General features: G+C 40.1%; 1 protein-coding gene across 4 annotated transcripts in view; it reads right to left on the bottom strand.

Moving 5' to 3' along the window:
- arnt2 (aryl-hydrocarbon receptor nuclear translocator 2) overlaps positions 1-17,961 on the bottom strand; it is a 59,462-nt gene extending 41,501 nt beyond the window's left edge. Inside the window, exons 1-6 of one of the 4 annotated variants that reach the window (XM_058629089.1) lie at positions 17,590-17,961; positions 7,992-8,103; positions 5,470-5,517; positions 4,565-4,615; positions 3,139-3,352; positions 2,675-2,888 (exon numbers count right to left, since the gene is read on the bottom strand). In XM_058629089.1, the coding sequence (XP_058485072.1) occupies positions 2,675-2,888; positions 3,139-3,352; positions 4,565-4,615; positions 5,470-5,517; positions 7,992-8,103; positions 17,590-17,620 (670 nt within the window). In that variant the 5' untranslated portion in view covers positions 17,621-17,961. The remainder of the gene's footprint in view (positions 1-2,674; positions 2,889-3,138; positions 3,353-4,564; positions 4,616-5,469; positions 5,518-7,991; positions 8,104-17,589) is intronic. The other 3 variants (XM_058629090.1, XM_058629091.1, XM_058629092.1) reach the window with 3 other exon arrangements.
- Between the last annotated feature and the right edge of the window lie 21 nt (positions 17,962-17,982).

The raw sequence follows: 17,982 nt of genomic DNA, 5'->3' as shown, positions 1-17,982 counted from the left end.
TTCTTTTCTGAGGTCTTATGGCGGTTGGCAAACAACGTTTTGGTCCACGTTAAAGTGTTCAAATGACTACAATTACCACCATACAGTTAAATTAACAGCGGTGATGAGGAGAAGAAAAGAGAACTGACTTTTCTGTTTATGTCTGAAGCCTTAAGTTACAAACAAGAACTGAGACTGAGCTTTGATGACCTTTGATGTTATCTTTGAAGGCCACTGTTGACCTTTTTACCTTTGATGTTTTTATCATAGCTACAATAGGTATTACTGTTAGACAGACATGCTAGCATAGGTTAGAGCAGTGATGTAAGGGGTATGCAAAGACAAACAGAGAGATAAGTGTGCAGGACTAGGGGGTACATGGTTGGAGGTCAAATGTCTGAAGGGGTACGGGACTGTTAAAAGTTTGGGAACCACTGGGATAAAATAAATAAATAACATGGAACTTGTAACTACTCTATAGTTACAAGTTCCATGTTATTTATTTATGTTAAATCATTTTACATTAATTGCACTATATATACTGTACATCACACGTTCTTCACGATGGCCGGTTTAGCGTTTTTCCCGCCGTACTTGTTCTGGTTGCCCCTTCCAGAAGGGATTATTGAGCTGAAAGGATCAGTCAGTAAAAATCTGGATTGTACATTATGCTGTAATTCAGTGCTTTACAAACAAACAAATTGAATTGAATTTGAATTGAATGACTTTATTCCTGAAATGTGATTTGATTTGAAATCAGGCAGCAGAAGAATTAACACTGCCGTGTCACTGCAGGCTTAAAACGCACATTTTCTCAATGGACGTTGGTGCGGGAGACAAACTAATAACTCGTAACCTTTTCATTAAAAATACTGTCAATAATTTCCCTGCAGTGAAGAAATGTTTTTGTATTAAATGTTACAATTATTAAATTATAAGAAAGAAGGAAAATAAGAAATGAGTGGCATCGGCCACAGAAAACTCTGAGCAGCCAAAACGTCTTCATCATTAACAACTCTCTCTCACACACACACACACACACACAGAGACAGAGACAGAGACAGAGTGACATCAATGGCAGCAGCACTGGAGTGGAGGGCGATGAGCTACAGGAATGCACAGATTGACCCAATAACTTATTATTCCATCAGTCAGTTACAGACGGGAACAACTGCTGCGTGGTGAAACGATCACTCGTTCCACTTCTGGCTGATTAATGTTTAGTGGGGGTTTTTCAGGCTGGAAAAAAACATGCCGCCCTGCGACGGGCAAACAACGACGGGGTTCAAACGGTGAATCCCTGCTCAAAAACACGCTGCTCATTTCCACCCCGGTGAAAAGTGAACTCGGAGAACTGCTGCCACTTCAAAGCCTTCGTCGCGTGCTTGTGTATAGGTGCATCATGCCTGCGTGTGTGTGTGTGTTTCCATCTGTTCCACTGTGGTCATGAGTGTGTTTTGAAGCTGACACAGAGGCTTTGGGGGTCAGATAAGGACAGACAGGGTAAATTCACATATTAGAGAGAGTGTCATGACACTGTCAGTAAATTCAGGAATCAAGGATCAGACTCTGGGCAGAAACACAACATTTAAAGTTTTTTTTAAGTCTGGTTGTATGCGATCATGTGGCCGTCACTTTATCTTCCTGTTTGACATGTTTTTCCGACAGACGACGGACGTTTGTGTTGCTTTTTAAACCACTAAACACACACACACACACACACACACCAAATTCCTTTGAGAAAATCCACGTTTTTAGCTCACAGGTAAAGAGGAGTTGCTGGTCTACTGCTGCCTCGTGTGGTTGGTTTATGTCACTGAGGTCAATCTTAATGCAGAACTTGAAATACCAACATCACAACATAACACATTTGAACGTACTAACAGAGGCGGCAGAGGCTCAGCAGCTCCTGTGTGCCATGAGGTAAAAACGCCAATTTTCTCTATGGACTTTGGTGTGGGAGAGTGATCGCTTTACACAGAGCGACAAAAACCTTATTTCCCAGTTTAAAAAAAAGGCATCTGGGCAACAAACATCATCAGGACGTGATTAGTAATAGAAGAAAAATAAAATGTGTGTGTGACACTGTGAAAAGTGTGGAGCCTCCACAAGAGATTAACAGGACAATGCTGCCATCTAGTGAGCACTGCGAGTACTTCAGGGACAAGCCCTTGTACAGAAAACACACATGTACACGTGTAGGAACTCTTTACACCATTTTAGGCATGTTTCCATGGTTACCAGTGTTTACGTGGTCTCTCTTGATCCCATTCACTCCCATAATTCACATAGTAAGTTCCCAATTTGGTTTATATTTAAAACAAAATGCCTGTTTCCCCCCAGTTGCAACCCTAGACAAAATGTTCAGTCACAGTCCACACGTGGGGTCAAACTCTCGTCCGTCCACACAGAATAAAATTTACGGCATGCAGGTTGTCCACAACAACTCAACAGTTTGTTACTGCTTCTTTAAAAAGACGTGTTCTCCGGAAATCAATAAAAAAGGGACAAGAGGGAGACGACAAAAATGCACCCTGTCCACACAAACTTGGGGCAACCCAAATGAACACAGTAATCTACATCAGCAGAAATCTGAAAATGTGCTTCCCGTCTACTCAGGTGGTCACGATACACATTTTCAGGTGTGTTACTTTGACCATTTCAGTGAAAAGCAGCAGTGAGAGCGTTCCTCTACCTGTCATGGAGTTTTCTGAAGTGCTGAGCTGTTCCCGCAGCTTGTCCACGTCGTCGGGGTGGACCTGCTCGTAGAGGGTGCTGCCGAACCACTCCGCCTGGGGATGGTTCAGCACCGGCGTCACCGAGTCCGACACGTAGATCACCCGGCCCGTCTCCGCGGCGACCACAAACAGGAAGCCGTCCGCCGCCTCCAGGATCAGGTGCTTCAATTCCTAACGCGATAAAGAGACGGAAGATATAAACCAAAAAATGGACAAGGAGACGAGAAAAATGTCTACATTTTTTGCTTGAAATCAGAAAAATTATATTAATCTTTGTTTTTTTTCACGTCAGTAGAACTTCCTGAAGCTAAGTGATCAACTACAGCGGAGAAAATCTGCTTCCTGTCTACACAGACGTACCAAAGTACAAACGTAAACACACAGAGATACAGACGTGCGTGTGAAGGATCCGTCGTCGTACCTGTTCGGTGAGAAACGAGGGCTTGTAGGCCCCGTCGGTGGACGTGTTCCCGGTGCCCCGCATGGACTTCATGTGAGACACGGCCATGCGCAGGATGGTGAGCTTGTCGGGCTTGCGGGCGAGGGCGCTGCACGTGGGCACCATGTCCGACAGCTCGGTGATATACTGGGTCATTTTGTTGCGTCTGCGTCGCTCAATCTCACTGTGGTTCTCCCTGAAACAGGGGAAATGGCAGTTACGTGCATGGAGACGGTTCGGACGAGCAACTACTAACCAGCTACTCGGTTTAACTGCCAACTGACGGCCACAACACAACTTTGTTTTCATTATCGTTTCTGCCAAGTTATTCCACTTGTAGTCGGGACTCGGGAATTTCCGAGGTCACTGAAACTCGGAGCAACCTCAGGACTCCAAAATGGCTTTAACCTTAGCAGGTGACTTACTGAGGGCACCAGTGTGTGCAGAGCCGGCTTTAACGTTGTTTGGATGAGAAATGATAAAAGGTATTGGTAGAAATGCAACAGATAAATACTGATAAATAAAACATAATAAGACGCCGTTGTCTTAAACAGGCATAAATGTTATTCATTGAGCCTTTTGTTAAGAAGCTAGAATCTATTTCTCATGACTCTGGTTCCTGGTGAGAGCAGTGCACACGTCGCAAATTTCACTGCTCAAACAAACCCAATTTATTCCTAAATTAAACAAAACAATCAAAATAAAGAATTAAAAAACAAACATACATAAGTATGCAACTGAAACTAACAATTATATTCATAATTGCTTAATTTGATCAATGTTTCCCAAATCTTTTTTGGCCAAAAAGAACCCAAAATTATTTAGTTTTGATTTTTGTTACACAGAGAAAAAGAAAAAAGAAAATATAATAAGTACACTAATGCTTTACAATTCAAGACTTTTCTTCTTCTTCAGGTTTAATAGTTGCATCGAACATCATGATACATGGTCCACGATACCACTAATATCACGATTCTGTGATAATCGATATATTGTAAGACAATCACACGGCGATACATCGCGAAACCTGTACGTGAAAAGTTAAAAGTGCAGGATTTCTCCATTTATTCACAACATAGAGAACACAAAGGTCATAAAGTCTACGTATTGAACGTGGATGGAGCATCTGTTCACGTCGCTTTCTCCACCTTTATCCCGCTGTAAAGTGCCTTCATGTATGAATGAAAACGTCGATATTTGGCCCGATGTATCGATTATCTTATCGCACGAGAAAGGACGGCGACGTGTCACTGCGTCCATGTTTTGATCCAGCTTTGATAAGCTTTATTATAGCTTAAAATAAGGTGATTAAATAACTGTCAAGTATGAGGTTTGCAGGTGGTACGGCCTCAGTACAGCCTCAGAGTGAACGGAAAAATCCTCTGTGGCCTCGACATGCTCGGCCTACCTGGCGTATTTCTCCTTATCCCCACCAGGAATCTGATCATCATCATCATACCTGCGGAGGAGAGAGGACACAGCATGTCACACGCTGAGTCACACACACACAATCAAGCAGCAGCTTCAGAGTCCACACGCGTCACATGCAACTGTCGTCACGGATTAATGCGTGATAGTGGATGGTTCCGTGTGAATGGTGGTAGAAAAACATGAGTAAAAGGGGGATGGAAAAACAATAACTCTCTTATACTCAGAATTGCCAGAATATCTATCATATTTGTCCTTCTCTGAGCAAATTTTGACGATATTAAGTCTGACAAAGTGCATCGAGAGCAACCATTTAGCAGAAGAATAACCACTGCATAAATAACAGTTTAACCCCTGACACACTGTGAAAACAAAGCTCATCCTCCAGTAAATGGTCTGTGTGTCCGGGTGTTTAAACACGCAGTTCCTCTTGTGTCCAGCAGAGGGCAGCTCCTCCTCCGTGTGTGCCACTACCACAAATCCAAAGTCTTCAGCTCTTAAATAAAACCATCATCTCACATACTTACACACACACACTACACTACATGAAGAAAGAAAGAAAGAAAGACAGAAAGAAAGGGAAAAAAACAAGTTGAGACAAATTAAAAATGCGACAGGATGAGATGCAGTGACAGGGTCACCCTTTCAAAATAAAACTGTATTTGGGATGGAGGGACAGTCATGGTGGCGTCAGTGTCACAAACACGGGGTATCTGCAGGGCTCTCGCTCTGTTTGGAATGTTACACTGTGATGACACAGTGTGCTACTGACCCAGTTTTTGAATGTGAGTGCAGTAAGATACCCTCAGATACTCTCAGATACCCTCAGATACCCCGAAACAGGAACAAAATCATAAAAACATTCTCATTTCGTCATATCCTCACCTTGAAAATTTGCTCGGTCCCTCTCCGTCCTCGTCGTCAAAGTCCATTCTGAGAAACAAGGAAACACTGTTACTACTTCTGTTAGCCTGACAAGCTGATGGTGAGTGATCCCTCATGACTAAAAACCCCTCAATTTCTTTTTCATAATCTTTTAAGAGAGAGAGTCGCAAAGGCCTGTGTGCATAACTGCTTTCTGGAAGAAGCAGGAAGTGAAAACATGACTGTCATTTTCTCACTAATACACACCCCATTCTGCCAGGAAACTGACGTTTGTTGTCCCTTTCCGAACCACTCGCTCTCCCACACCAAAGTCCATTGTGAAAATGTGTGATTTTACATCACAGCACACAGGTGTTGTCAATCCACTGCTGCATCCACCAGCAGCTTCATACGTGTTATTTTGTGACTTTGGTGGTTGAAAACCTTTGGTCTGATTCACTTCGGTGAGGCAAACTTATCAAATGAGGCAGCAGTAGACCAGCAGCTCCCGTGTCCCTGTGACCTAAAAACGATGATTTTCTCTATGGACTTTGGTACAGGGAGGGAGTGGCTTACAAAACAACACAAACTGCACTTTCCTGATGGAAAAGTCTGTTTAATGATGGGATAATGCAGTGAACATATGCTGAAGATATTGTGCGATATCCTTGTGTTTTGCTGGTTCTGTGTCTGTAGCAACAATACGTCAAAAAACCTGAGCTACTCCTTTAACTTCAAACACACAAAATGTTAACCTCGGCAAAGGATTTCACTTAAAATAGAAATCGAGTGGGAGATCAAGCGTTGTGTCGTGTATGCATCATCGGCTTTTACACACACACACACACACACAGACCCAGCAGGTCCCTGTTGCCTCCCTGTACCATGTTTATTTGCCATGTTAGTTGCCCACATCTAGGTCTGTATATTATTTATTCATGTTTATCTAGGCCTAATGCCTGCGCGTGGATTCAATGCACTGCTTTAGCCCCGGAGGATTACATGTACAAGATACTGAACTCATGTACAGCACAATTTTCCCTTTACACACACACACACACACACACACACACACACACACACGAGCAGCATCCATCCTTTTAAACATCATTCCTTTATCCCGTACTTCCACATGAGTGCAGAACCTGAAGCTTCCATTGACACAGGGGCTCCTTATTTTAAAATGTCCATTTGCTATGCTCCGACTATGAAAATTATACAACAAAAAAAGCATTTTTTTACTCACGCAATTTAAAGGTTTTTTATCTCATAATTCTGACTTTTTTTCTAATAATTTCGACTTTTTATTTATTTGACCTCTTTTTTTCCTGGTGCAAATTAGCTTCCATACCAGTCTGATTTTTATTTATTTATTTGTTTGTTTGTTTATTTTATTTATTTTTTTCCTCCATGTGATGAAACAAATTGTTTAAAGATAACAACTATTATTTAAAAAAATAATAATAATATATATATATATATCGAAAAATATCTAAACAACACTAATGGTCTGTGTCTTCAATCTACATTTTATTATATAGCATTATCAATCAAAATAATGTATAAACTTAATATTAATTACATGAAAGTTGTATATATGTATATGTGAAATAATATATGTGCCAAAAAACAAAACATCTGCATCAATTGTAGGACATCAGCTGTCCTGAATCTAAAAAAAAAAACAGCACTGGCATTAACAATTAATTATTTTTAAACTTATTAATTTGGACTAATAATGAAGTCATAGTTAGTCTTTGTAACCGTGCTTATGAATTTGTTAGGTCTGAATAACTTATAATTACATTCCTTGGGTTAAGAACATGAAAATGAACCAAAACATTTTTACAATTACGGGAGAAAAGCGGAGTTGTTGTGTCGTGTTGTACAGTGCAGTGTTCTCTGTGTAGTTACAGTTACATACATAGTTACATGTCATTTAGCAGACACTTTTATCCAAAGCGACTTACAATGGAATTGAGTACAATCAGCCAGGGGTGGAATCGAACTTGCGACTATGATGTCTTTCGCACACAGGGTAGGGTCTTAACCACTGAGCCACTCCACCCCCAGGCCTTAGTATCAGGCCTGCAAACCCAAATCTCTTAGTCCATTAAACAGCATGTGTGTGTGTGTGATTACTGAGTGACTGAACGCAGCCATGCTGTAAATGAATAACTCTGAACTGTTAACTGAACACAAGTGTCGAACAAAACTCACACAAACTCATTTACAGGAGAACGTGACGCTTTCAGAGAACCCTCAACAGCAGCAATGAGATAAAAAAAGAAGCAAATACTGTGTGGCTTTTCCTCAACACATGATCTACAGCGTCAATGTAAAAAATATATATGTTTAAGTGGTTTAAAGCATTTAAGTTGCGAGTTCTTGGTTGTGTGTTGTGGAGCTAAAGTTAAAATGACATGTATTGTATGTAATGTCATCTTGACCACAGACTGAACTCCGTTATTTTCATGTTTTAAGTCGTAGCATTTTTCTGTTGGGTGGTTTTTCCACAGCAGGTCGGGGGTAAAAATACTCACCCTGCCGATCTCCGCTTGCCCCCGCGGCCTGACACGGCTGCTCCCATCCTCACCTGGCCGGCACCGACCGCTCCGGGCATCCCGACTGTTCCTGGCAACTCGCTGCCCATCTCTGCGGCGACGAGAGGAAGAGGAAACCAGAGGATTAGCACATGCAGTGTCATCCTCAATTCAGATTAACCAGAGCAGCCATGCAAATGACTTAACAACAGGTGTTGTATCATATCTGCTTTGATCCACAAACAAGCAGCATTTTGTGAGCTCAACTGTCTTTTAAACTGGAACGTTGTGGGTTCAATTCCAGGCTCTGCTAAGTCTTTATGTGTCCTTGAGTAAAGACACTTAACCCCATCTTGAAGCTTTTGTTAGGTGCACACCACAGTGACATTACACTGGTCACCAAAAAGACAGATTTTCTCTGTGGATTTTGGTGGAATTGCAGCTTAAGAGAGTGCTGAGCAAGTACTGATCAGGGACTAACTGGTTGCGACTTACAAACCAGATTATTGGGTTGAATTCCTTGTTTGGTGAACTCAACTTTCGTGTTTAAGACAAGCTTTTAGCTAATAGGCTAACCGGGGGGAAAACAAAAACATAGACGTCCGGCGAGAAGGAAGCCTTAACTTTCAAAAAGGTGGATAAATGGATGTTGTTTGTGGAGAACAGTGTGCTTGATTCCCACTATTGACATATTTACAGTTGATAATGTCCATTATAATATGAAGGCTATACAGAAATATGGACTTTTTGCTTCAAGACACGAAGTTACTTTTGTGGAAAATTAGGAAGAAGACAGAGAGTAATCTCCAGCTTCTTCCAGAAGAGTAATCATGTAAGAATTGTTTTTTTTGTGTGAATGTTCAAAGGTGTAAAAGGTCAGATGTTGTCAGATGTGGCTGTATTCCACAAAATTTGCACCTCAAAATGCAGGAAAAAGTGTTTCAGAGAGTTATGAATTTCAAAATGTTCTGTGAAGGTGTTAACAAACAAAAATCGACACCCTCTAAAAGAATCCTAGCTAAAGGTCTGATCCACACAAGCTGCAAAGCAGCCAAAAACACTTACACCTCAGAAAGAAACTCTAATTCTCTCACACAGACCCTTTCAGACGCTTTTATTTCGTAATGCCAGAGGTAACGCATGTGCCTGCAACTCCATTCAACATAAAGCCAGTGTGCTGTATGTCAAAATGGCTTGGAGGAATTACGCCGCGTGCCAATTTCAGCCTCCATCTACCGCTCACATATTCCCCCCCCTCCCGTCCACAAATCCATTCTATTTGCCATGTTGTTTTCCACTCCATCTCTCCACTCAATTCACTCACTTCACTCACTCATTCATTCAGCCAGATGCAATGGATAGGCCAAACAAACCCTCCAGTGCGCCCCAGTGCACCAAGTAACAAAGTTAATATTTGATAACGTATGCTTTTGCTGCTTCAGCTTTAGCTTCCAGAAGAACACGCACTGCAGTACAAGGCCTTTCAGGAAGCAGACTTCCATCATTCATTCATTCATGAAGTGGGTATGAGTAACACAAGGCTCTACATTAGCATAAACTGACAAACGTCATCCGTGTCAGACAGACTCACTAAAAACTAAAAAAACATGGCTGCAAAGACGAGGACACAAGGAAAAAAAAACGATATTATACATAAACAAAAAGCTCAACTAATAAAATCCACGGCCTGTTTAAGTTTGAAATATCTGAAGCTGCGTTCAGATGACAGTGCTATTCACATAGAGAACATCCTCGAGAGAACTAAGTACGACTGTTTGCATCTGGTGTTGAAATGTGTCAACGGAGATCCTATCTGGCTTTATTCAAATACACACTGACATCATCATGTCTGTTGTGGAGAACATAGATAATGTTTGTGACAGAGGAAGACGGATTCATCAGGCCGACGTTTGCCATTGTTAAGTAATACATTGGCCGATTGTAATTTATTAAACAACTAATTATAATGAATCATGCAATTTTGTTCTCAGAAACAACATTTTCATGCAAAAGTAATATTTTTTAGGTCGTATTTGTTGACCCCATTTACTGTATTAAATATTTAGACTATACATATATAATTGCACTACAGTGGAGACATAAAATGTTATATAAGTTATATTTGATCAAGAAAATCTGCTAAGGAAACATGATTGTCGACTGTTAAATCTCTCTGTTAAGTGATTGGTCTCCCAATAAACATATTTGAAACATAAGAAAATCTGCTAAAAAAAACGGGAAATAAATAAATCTGCATCAATTATTAGATGAGATTCAACTTTATTATCTGCTGCTGTAACATGAAATAAGATTTTAAAAAGGTGAAATACATAAGAGATAGGGGTGTCACGATTGTAAATCGAATATCGATCGAAACAAGGTCAATATCTCGACCTTGTCCGGGTTGTAGCCATTGTAGCACGACTACTACGCGTTAGCTGCTCCCGCTAACCTGAAGCTGCTCCCAACTAATAGTAACCACGGCAACTGCTGATATGGGCGACACACTGACTCGAACCCACTCCCGCTTCTCTGAAATCATTGGTGTGAAAATATTTTTGCAAAACGGTGTGTGAACTACACCACAGGACTGTCCTCATTTGGAAAAAAACTGTAGCATCAGACATGTGACCTTATTCAGTAGTGGAAAACACTTTCTGGAAATATCCTACATCCTCATTTGGAGCAAAAGCCAAATGAGTCATGTGACCTTATAGATCTGTCATGTGACCTTATTCAGTGGTGGAAAAACCCTGGATTTAAACATTTTTATTAACGTATTGCAACCACTCTACAGAACGCCAAGCAGGTCACAACTCACTACAAAGGTGTTTCCTTCCATGTGTGATCATGCTATTGGAGGTCAGAGGTCAGATTTAATGATTGCTAGACTGAGCTACATGACTCTCGATGACATCTCTTCTTTTTACACTTAGTTTACAATTCACTGCTTATTGTTACATTCATATTGTTAATAAATTGTTTAAATTTGACAATATGGCCTTAAGTGTGGTACATTGTAAACAAATGATGGGGCATTATATCACTCATGACACCATGTAGACAATAGAAAAAAATTAAATCGAGGATTTGGATAATCTATCCTTCTCAATGTGGTTCTGTGATCAGATCTGAGGACACTTCTGATCTGCACGTGATCGGATCACTGCTACCAGATCTGAATGAGGTCTGAATAATAATGTTTATCTCACTGAAAGGGCAGCGTTTTCCCAACAGGAAATTTTACATTTTCAGTCGACCTCTTCGGTTTAACTGAGCTTGGAGCAGAGAGACCATGGTTTTCTCTCTGAAACCGGATTCGGGTTGTTTTTTTTTAAAGACACACAGTCGATCAGAAGTCTAGTTTTAACTAAGTCACAGATACATTATTCAGAGAGCCAAACGCTAAAACACCCCGAGGTCAAACGCATTAATCAGCCTGTTGGGAGACCAGAGGGAACGTTACTCTCGCTCTCTCCTTTTCAATCACTGCTCTGCCTCAGACGAGGTTTCTCTCTCGCTCTAATCTATCAAACAGCCTCGGGACATTTATTATGAAAAAAGGACTGTTAATAATCCAAAAGGAAATAAATATAAAAACAATGCATTTTAACTACTTCCTAATGACTAACAAAAAAAGGAGATGCACCATATATTAGCCCATTAAAGGTCCACTGTGTAAGAACTAGATGTTGACCCAATACTTAATAATTCGCATTGGATAACCCTAACCCTTATTTTTTACTAATCGGGCCAATTATTACCAATGACGCATTTTTGCACTCAGAAACTGTATTTTATATTTTGTTTGTAAAATAAAAATTGAAAACAGACAATACGTTTGTCAGATTATAAACGTTAGATATTTACAACTATTTTGACAGAACAAGTGTATTTTCACTAACAATAAATACAATACTTTTGAATGATTAAATCGATATTTTTTTGCTTCTTAAAGTGTTGAAAATAAACTATTGACACAAACCTTTAATTAAAATCATACCACATCTATGGCTGCAAATTATGGTTATTTTCATAGTAGATTAATCTGACGATTGTTTTATCAGTCATTTGGTCCATAAAATGTCAGAGAAACAGTTTCTCCATCCTCAAAATGATGATGTTTCCCAAATGTCCCGCAAACCAAAATGATTCAGTTTTAATGACTTCTCTGTTATACGGAGCAAAGAAACCAGAAAATATTCACTTTTAATTATTAAAAGAAGCATTAGTTGACAAATAGTTGATAGTTGATTAATCCTTGCAGCCCTAATCTCATCCTATTCTTTTTTTTCCCACTTTCCATGTTACATCCATTAAAACACTTTCGGAAACAAATTAAAGCCTAAAAATGTAACGAATTGAATAATTCATCTATACTCAATGTATTTACATATTCATTTTCTGTCGATTCACTCATTATTAGGGGAAAGAAAACACTGCTTTTCACCAGGAAGTATCTAATCCATAGAGTTAACCACCAGTTAGGAGAATGATCTCCTTCCTGTAATTCATGAACCCGAAATCATCTCTGTCCTCTCTCCAAACACGCGGCCCTCATTAGATCATATCGCTGCTCATGTTCCACATGGTCTTACGCCAAGTGGATCTGGATCACAGCCAGCTGGAGATAATCCTGCAGTGAAACAGCGGCATTCCCGCGTCCACCGAGGTCGACGCACCTGACCGACGACGGCTGACCACAGATCAGCAAGCTAACTTTATCTTCCTCTGGTTACAGCAGCAGCAGCAGCAGCAGGAGCGAGACTTAATTCTGCACGTAACTCTCGCTACACACCTCCGCCAAACATCTGAGTGGGTCATTACATCTACAAGTACGACATGCAAGAGGATAATAATTAAAACAATAGGGTTGTCCTTGGGCCTGGAGGGTGTTTGGTGCTGCTTCCATCAGATACAAACAAGGCTCTCATCTGTGATGACACTGACACTCAGTCTGATCTTTAAACAAGACAGACAGACTCTCAGAGAGAGAGAGAGAGAGAGAGAGAGAGAGGGAGAGAGAGAGAGAGAGAAAAGGCAGGATTTCGTGTCCTTCTGTTATCTGACAGGGTTATTTTCCTCATCGGTTCATTGTTCATTCAAACAACACCTCAGCTCCACACTCTGTATGCAGCCGAGGTGCTAATAACCGGCCCAATTCTTTATTTATATTCCCTTTTCATTTACATTGCCAATGAAGTGGCACAGAGCGCGAGGTAGAGTACGGTTGACCTGTTTTCATACAGAGGTCTCAGACGCTCACAGCTCCTCTCCTCTGCACAAGAATTAGGGCTGCAATGAACTCTTTGTCTTTAAATTAATTGTCAATAAAACATCTTTTTATAAAACAAGTTTGCCCCGGGTTCTTCAGCTTCTTAAAATGTGAATATTTTCTGGTTTCTTTGCTCCGTATAACAAAGCAGTCATTAAAACTGAATCATTTTGGTTTGTGGACAAAAAACAAGACATTTAAGAAACACTGGTCAACATTTTATGGGCCAAGCTATGACTCGTTATGACACAATTATTGCCATAGTTGACTAAGCGAGTACTTGCTTGGTCCGTCAGAAAATAACGAAAAAAAATTAAACGTCTCGTTTTGTCCTCAAACCAAAATGATTCAGTTTTAATGATTTCTTTGTTTGTTATGCAAAAAAAAAATAGAAAATGTTCACATTTAAAAAGCTAAAAAGATTTGGGAAATCGATTGCTGCTCAATCAATAACTGCTGCAGTTTTTACTTAAATGTGAATATTTCCTGGTTTCTTTGCTCCGTGAAGGAAATCTTTAAAACTGTATAATTTTTCAACATTTTCTGACATTTATGAGCCAAGCTGTTGCTCGATTAATCTAGAAAATAATCTGCAGATGAATGAAGTATGAAAATAATCATTAGTTGCAGCCCTAATTATTTTTAAAATCAGTTCATTTTATCATCCGTATTATTCTAAATCAGTGAATCGAGTACTTGATGATGTTCTCACACAGCCAGTTTTAATGATTTATTTCTTATATGGTGCATACAAACCAAAACATTCCTAATTTGGACTTGTTTTTTTTAAGATAACCACAATAATAATGAATATTTGGTGAAGATGCATAGTAAGTGTATGCTAATGGAGAGCGACATGTGCGGTATATTTGGATCTAATTAATTCAAATGTGATTCATTTCATTTATTGCCCTGGCAGTTCACTCCCACCATATTAAATAGTTGACTGCATTATTCAGTAAGGCTGAATAGTTTGGTAAAACAATATCTAAAAAAACAAGGGCTCCATTCATGTCAGGGTGTGGCATGACCGCAATGACCACTGTGTGGCGCTAGAGAGAGAGGTCACCGATATTTTGTTATGCCAGAGTAGAGTAAAGGTGCACTTCCTGTTGCAGGAAGTGGCGCAGTGACTTGGCTTCGCAGAAAAAGATAAAAAGAACCACTACCATTGTTGCCACGGCAACCTACATACAGATTAAAGGTAGGTGAGGTCTTGGCTGGTGGGAACACAAAATGTGAAAATGCCGTTGTTGTTTTTAACCACAACTCCTGTGAAATACATTCCATCTCCATAAAACTTGGTCAGATTGCAATTGTCACACGTCCTAATGTGCTTGCCAAGTTTGATGAGTTTTAATGCACGATGAGACCCTCAAAGAGTAAGTAAAAGGAAAAAGATGATGGAAAAGTATGATCAGAGCGGATACAGGTCAGTGCTCAGGCCCTAACTACGCTCAGATTTTTCCACTAATGTGAAACAAACCAATGTGATTTTTAAATCAAATCAAATAAAATAAACTTTTTTGTTCCCACAGGGAAATTTGAGAGTTAAACTCATACAATATGTGTAACGTAATGCTCAAGAATGTCTTGAATAAACGTGACATAACAGATGTTTCTTAAGGCTGCCATTTTCAACATCAAACACAGGTGTTAACACTTATATTAATTTGAGTTTTACTCCATTTGGGTTCAAGAAAGAAAGTCCTGCTATTGTTCTACTGTTAAATACTGACATAACTCATCAACTGAAACAAGGTCTCTTGATTTTTCAGCTTTATACATGTTAATATTTTCTGGTTTCTTTGCTCCTTATTCCTAAAAACGAATACATTCAGTTGTTGGACAAAACAAGACATTTGAGAACCTCCTGAGCTCAAGGTTTGGAAAACACCGATCAAAAAGGTATTGATGCACGGATGCATGATGTTTCAGAAGACACTTACGAATAGTTGTGAACGTGGACCTTTAAATCTGCTCTTTAATAATCCCACTTCAATCGGAATTCAACAATGTGGCTGGTATCAAATTTTTGCATACACATATTTTATCCAGATTAGTTTTTGAAAGGCTGGACAGCAAAACAAAAGCAAAATCCAATAAAACACGATTTTTTAAAATCAAAAATATGATTGAAGCCCACATCTGGAGTGTGTTAAAATGTGATTCAGATTTCCGAAATCACTTTTCAACATGACAGACCTAAAGAGTTCTGCGGCGTAACTTGACAGAACGACTGTTTGGAGAGCGAGATTATGCACCTCCATTTTTGCCCCTGTTTGATCCCAAAATGTAAGGATTGGATTAGTGCCAATCTGGGCATTTTTTCACCACAATCACCTCTACCTGATCTTGCAATTATTTCATATCACCCGTGTTTGATATAATTGGTCATATTTTAAAACAATGCCTCATTTTCATTGGCTTCATGTCTCTCTGCGTTTACAGATGGAACAGTCAAATTTATTAACTGCGCTCTAAAGCAAAGTTGAGAATTCAAAGTATTGTATTTTTGCATAACTCATAGAAGAACGTAATTAAGCTAAACATGTCGTTTCAGAATGCGAGAGCAAGGTGGTAACAGATTTTATGGTTTGTTTAACATCACTAAACTAGTTTCACTGTCTACTAATGAGGCAAGAGTCATAAAATGCAAATCCCCTCGGGTATCATCTGTTTATACCAAACTGAGATTAAAGCTCAGGCTAAATCGCCTGCCAGACTCAATTTACACTTTCTTTGTTTACACCAACAGAGCCACACCGCGCGCGCAGAGCCTCACCATGTGATTTAAATCGGCAGACTGTGACACAAAAAGAGTTGTGTATTTCAATCAAATACACACTTTTATTACATATACGACGTCCTCCTCCTCCTCCTCCTCCTTCCTCAGAAGGTAAAGGATCCAGTCAACAACGGCAAACGTTAGCTGTAATTTCACATCGTAGCTACATGCCGATTTATAACACGACATGAAAGGAATTGCTAAATATATGTTCTGTCATCCACAGCACGCATGTCAAGCCAAGAGAATGTGCCATAAGAAAATGGTGGATTTTTTGAACAGGGTTTGGCATATTTGGCTCTGTTTATTCAAGCCCACATACAAAGCAGGGGTAAAACATTGCTAGCGTATGTAAATAGGGAATGTAAAGGATAACTTGAACAGAATGTGAACATTTTCTACAACTAGTTTATTTCAATAAAGTTTAATTGAGAAAAAAAAAGGTTTTTAATTACCATGTTCTTAAGCATCAAAATGGTGAAAAGAAGACAGTTATTCTGTTCATATAATTAAATAGTTTCACGATATAACAACAGAAGCCATAACAAGTAAATATCCACAGGTGCCTCAGTTGTAACTCAAAATCACCACGCGAGACTACTTTAATTTCACAAATTATATTTTCTTGTTGACCACGACAACCACACAGCTTGCATGTGTGATGTGTTGCACACTAACAATGTTAATGCGTGATGCACCAAAGGTCACGTATATCACTTTATTACAAACTTTCATGGCCGATTCACACAGGTCCTCGCCTCCTGTCTAAGAGCTACACAACCCAGTCAATAACAGTCAACTTTGGCAATTATTTCAAATACCCATTGTTTTTCCTCATACTAGCTCCATGCCGAATCATAATATGACTTTTAACAAATGATAAAATGCCCATTTTATCAAATGTAGCACACATGTTAAGCCAGGAAAATGTGGTAAAGGAAATCGTTGGATTATTTTACACAGGGTTTGGCACGTGCCCATGTAAGCGGTACACACTACACAGCAGGGACGAATCATTTCTAGCGTTTTATGTAAAACAATGAATCAACAGGCGAATACTAGATATATTAGACACTCGTGTCAAGGTGACGCTGTAAACATGACAGCAAACGTTCCGGACAACATTAATGAAGGGCACATGTGGCTAAAGCAACGATATGCAAAAAAAATAAACCTTTTGTAATGAAAAGAGTGAGGGGGAGAGCTAGCTTAGCTTTGCTAGGAGTAAATACGCGACAGCAGCGGTGGTGAATTCACTGTAAATGTGTTTATAAACCTAACAACCGAGGGGTTTTTTGACGTGAATTCGGCCGCAGAGCTACGAAGAAAAGCGCTGTTGTCAACGGCAGCTCGGTGGGGGGAAGGGGGATGGATGCGCGAGCCAGGCTCCGGCGGCCTGCCGCCGCTTCAGCCCCCCGCTCCGAACACAACAAAAAAATAAATAAAACACACTCTGCCTCTTCCATGCAGCTATTTTGTTTAAAATAAAACAATATACTCCATCTTCAACCACAGTCTTAAACACGCTGACTCACCGGAGGGGTTGACGGCGGCGGGAGTTGCCATGTTGCCTCAGCGGAGAAAAAGAAGTCGGAGAAACGGCAGCGGCAGCGATGGAGATGACGCACAAAGCTCTCGCACAGCCCCCGTTCGAGAGCGACTGAAGTCGGCGGGACTGGCACGCGAGGCTCGGTCCGAGCAACCGCCTCACATCCGCTAACACCGGGGACACGAAAACGGAGAGGAAGGATTCAGTCAGAGGCGCAGCTGAAGTTTACGTGGAACGTGTTAACATCTATGTTTGTGTCGCTTTTGCGCCCAGAACCAGACTTAATAAAATGCAAGATGTCTGAGAGGTAGCACCGCGAGATTTTAAGGCTGCTTGAATAAATTAATGTTACACAGTCAGTGACTGGTGTGATGAATGC

This window comes from Solea solea, chromosome 5 (assembly GCF_958295425.1).
Source record: "Solea solea chromosome 5, fSolSol10.1, whole genome shotgun sequence".
Classification (NCBI taxonomy): domain Eukaryota; kingdom Metazoa; phylum Chordata; class Actinopteri; order Pleuronectiformes; family Soleidae; genus Solea; species Solea solea.
Note: the sequence above shows the minus strand (reverse complement) of the source record. Positions and strands in the feature narration are given on the sequence as shown.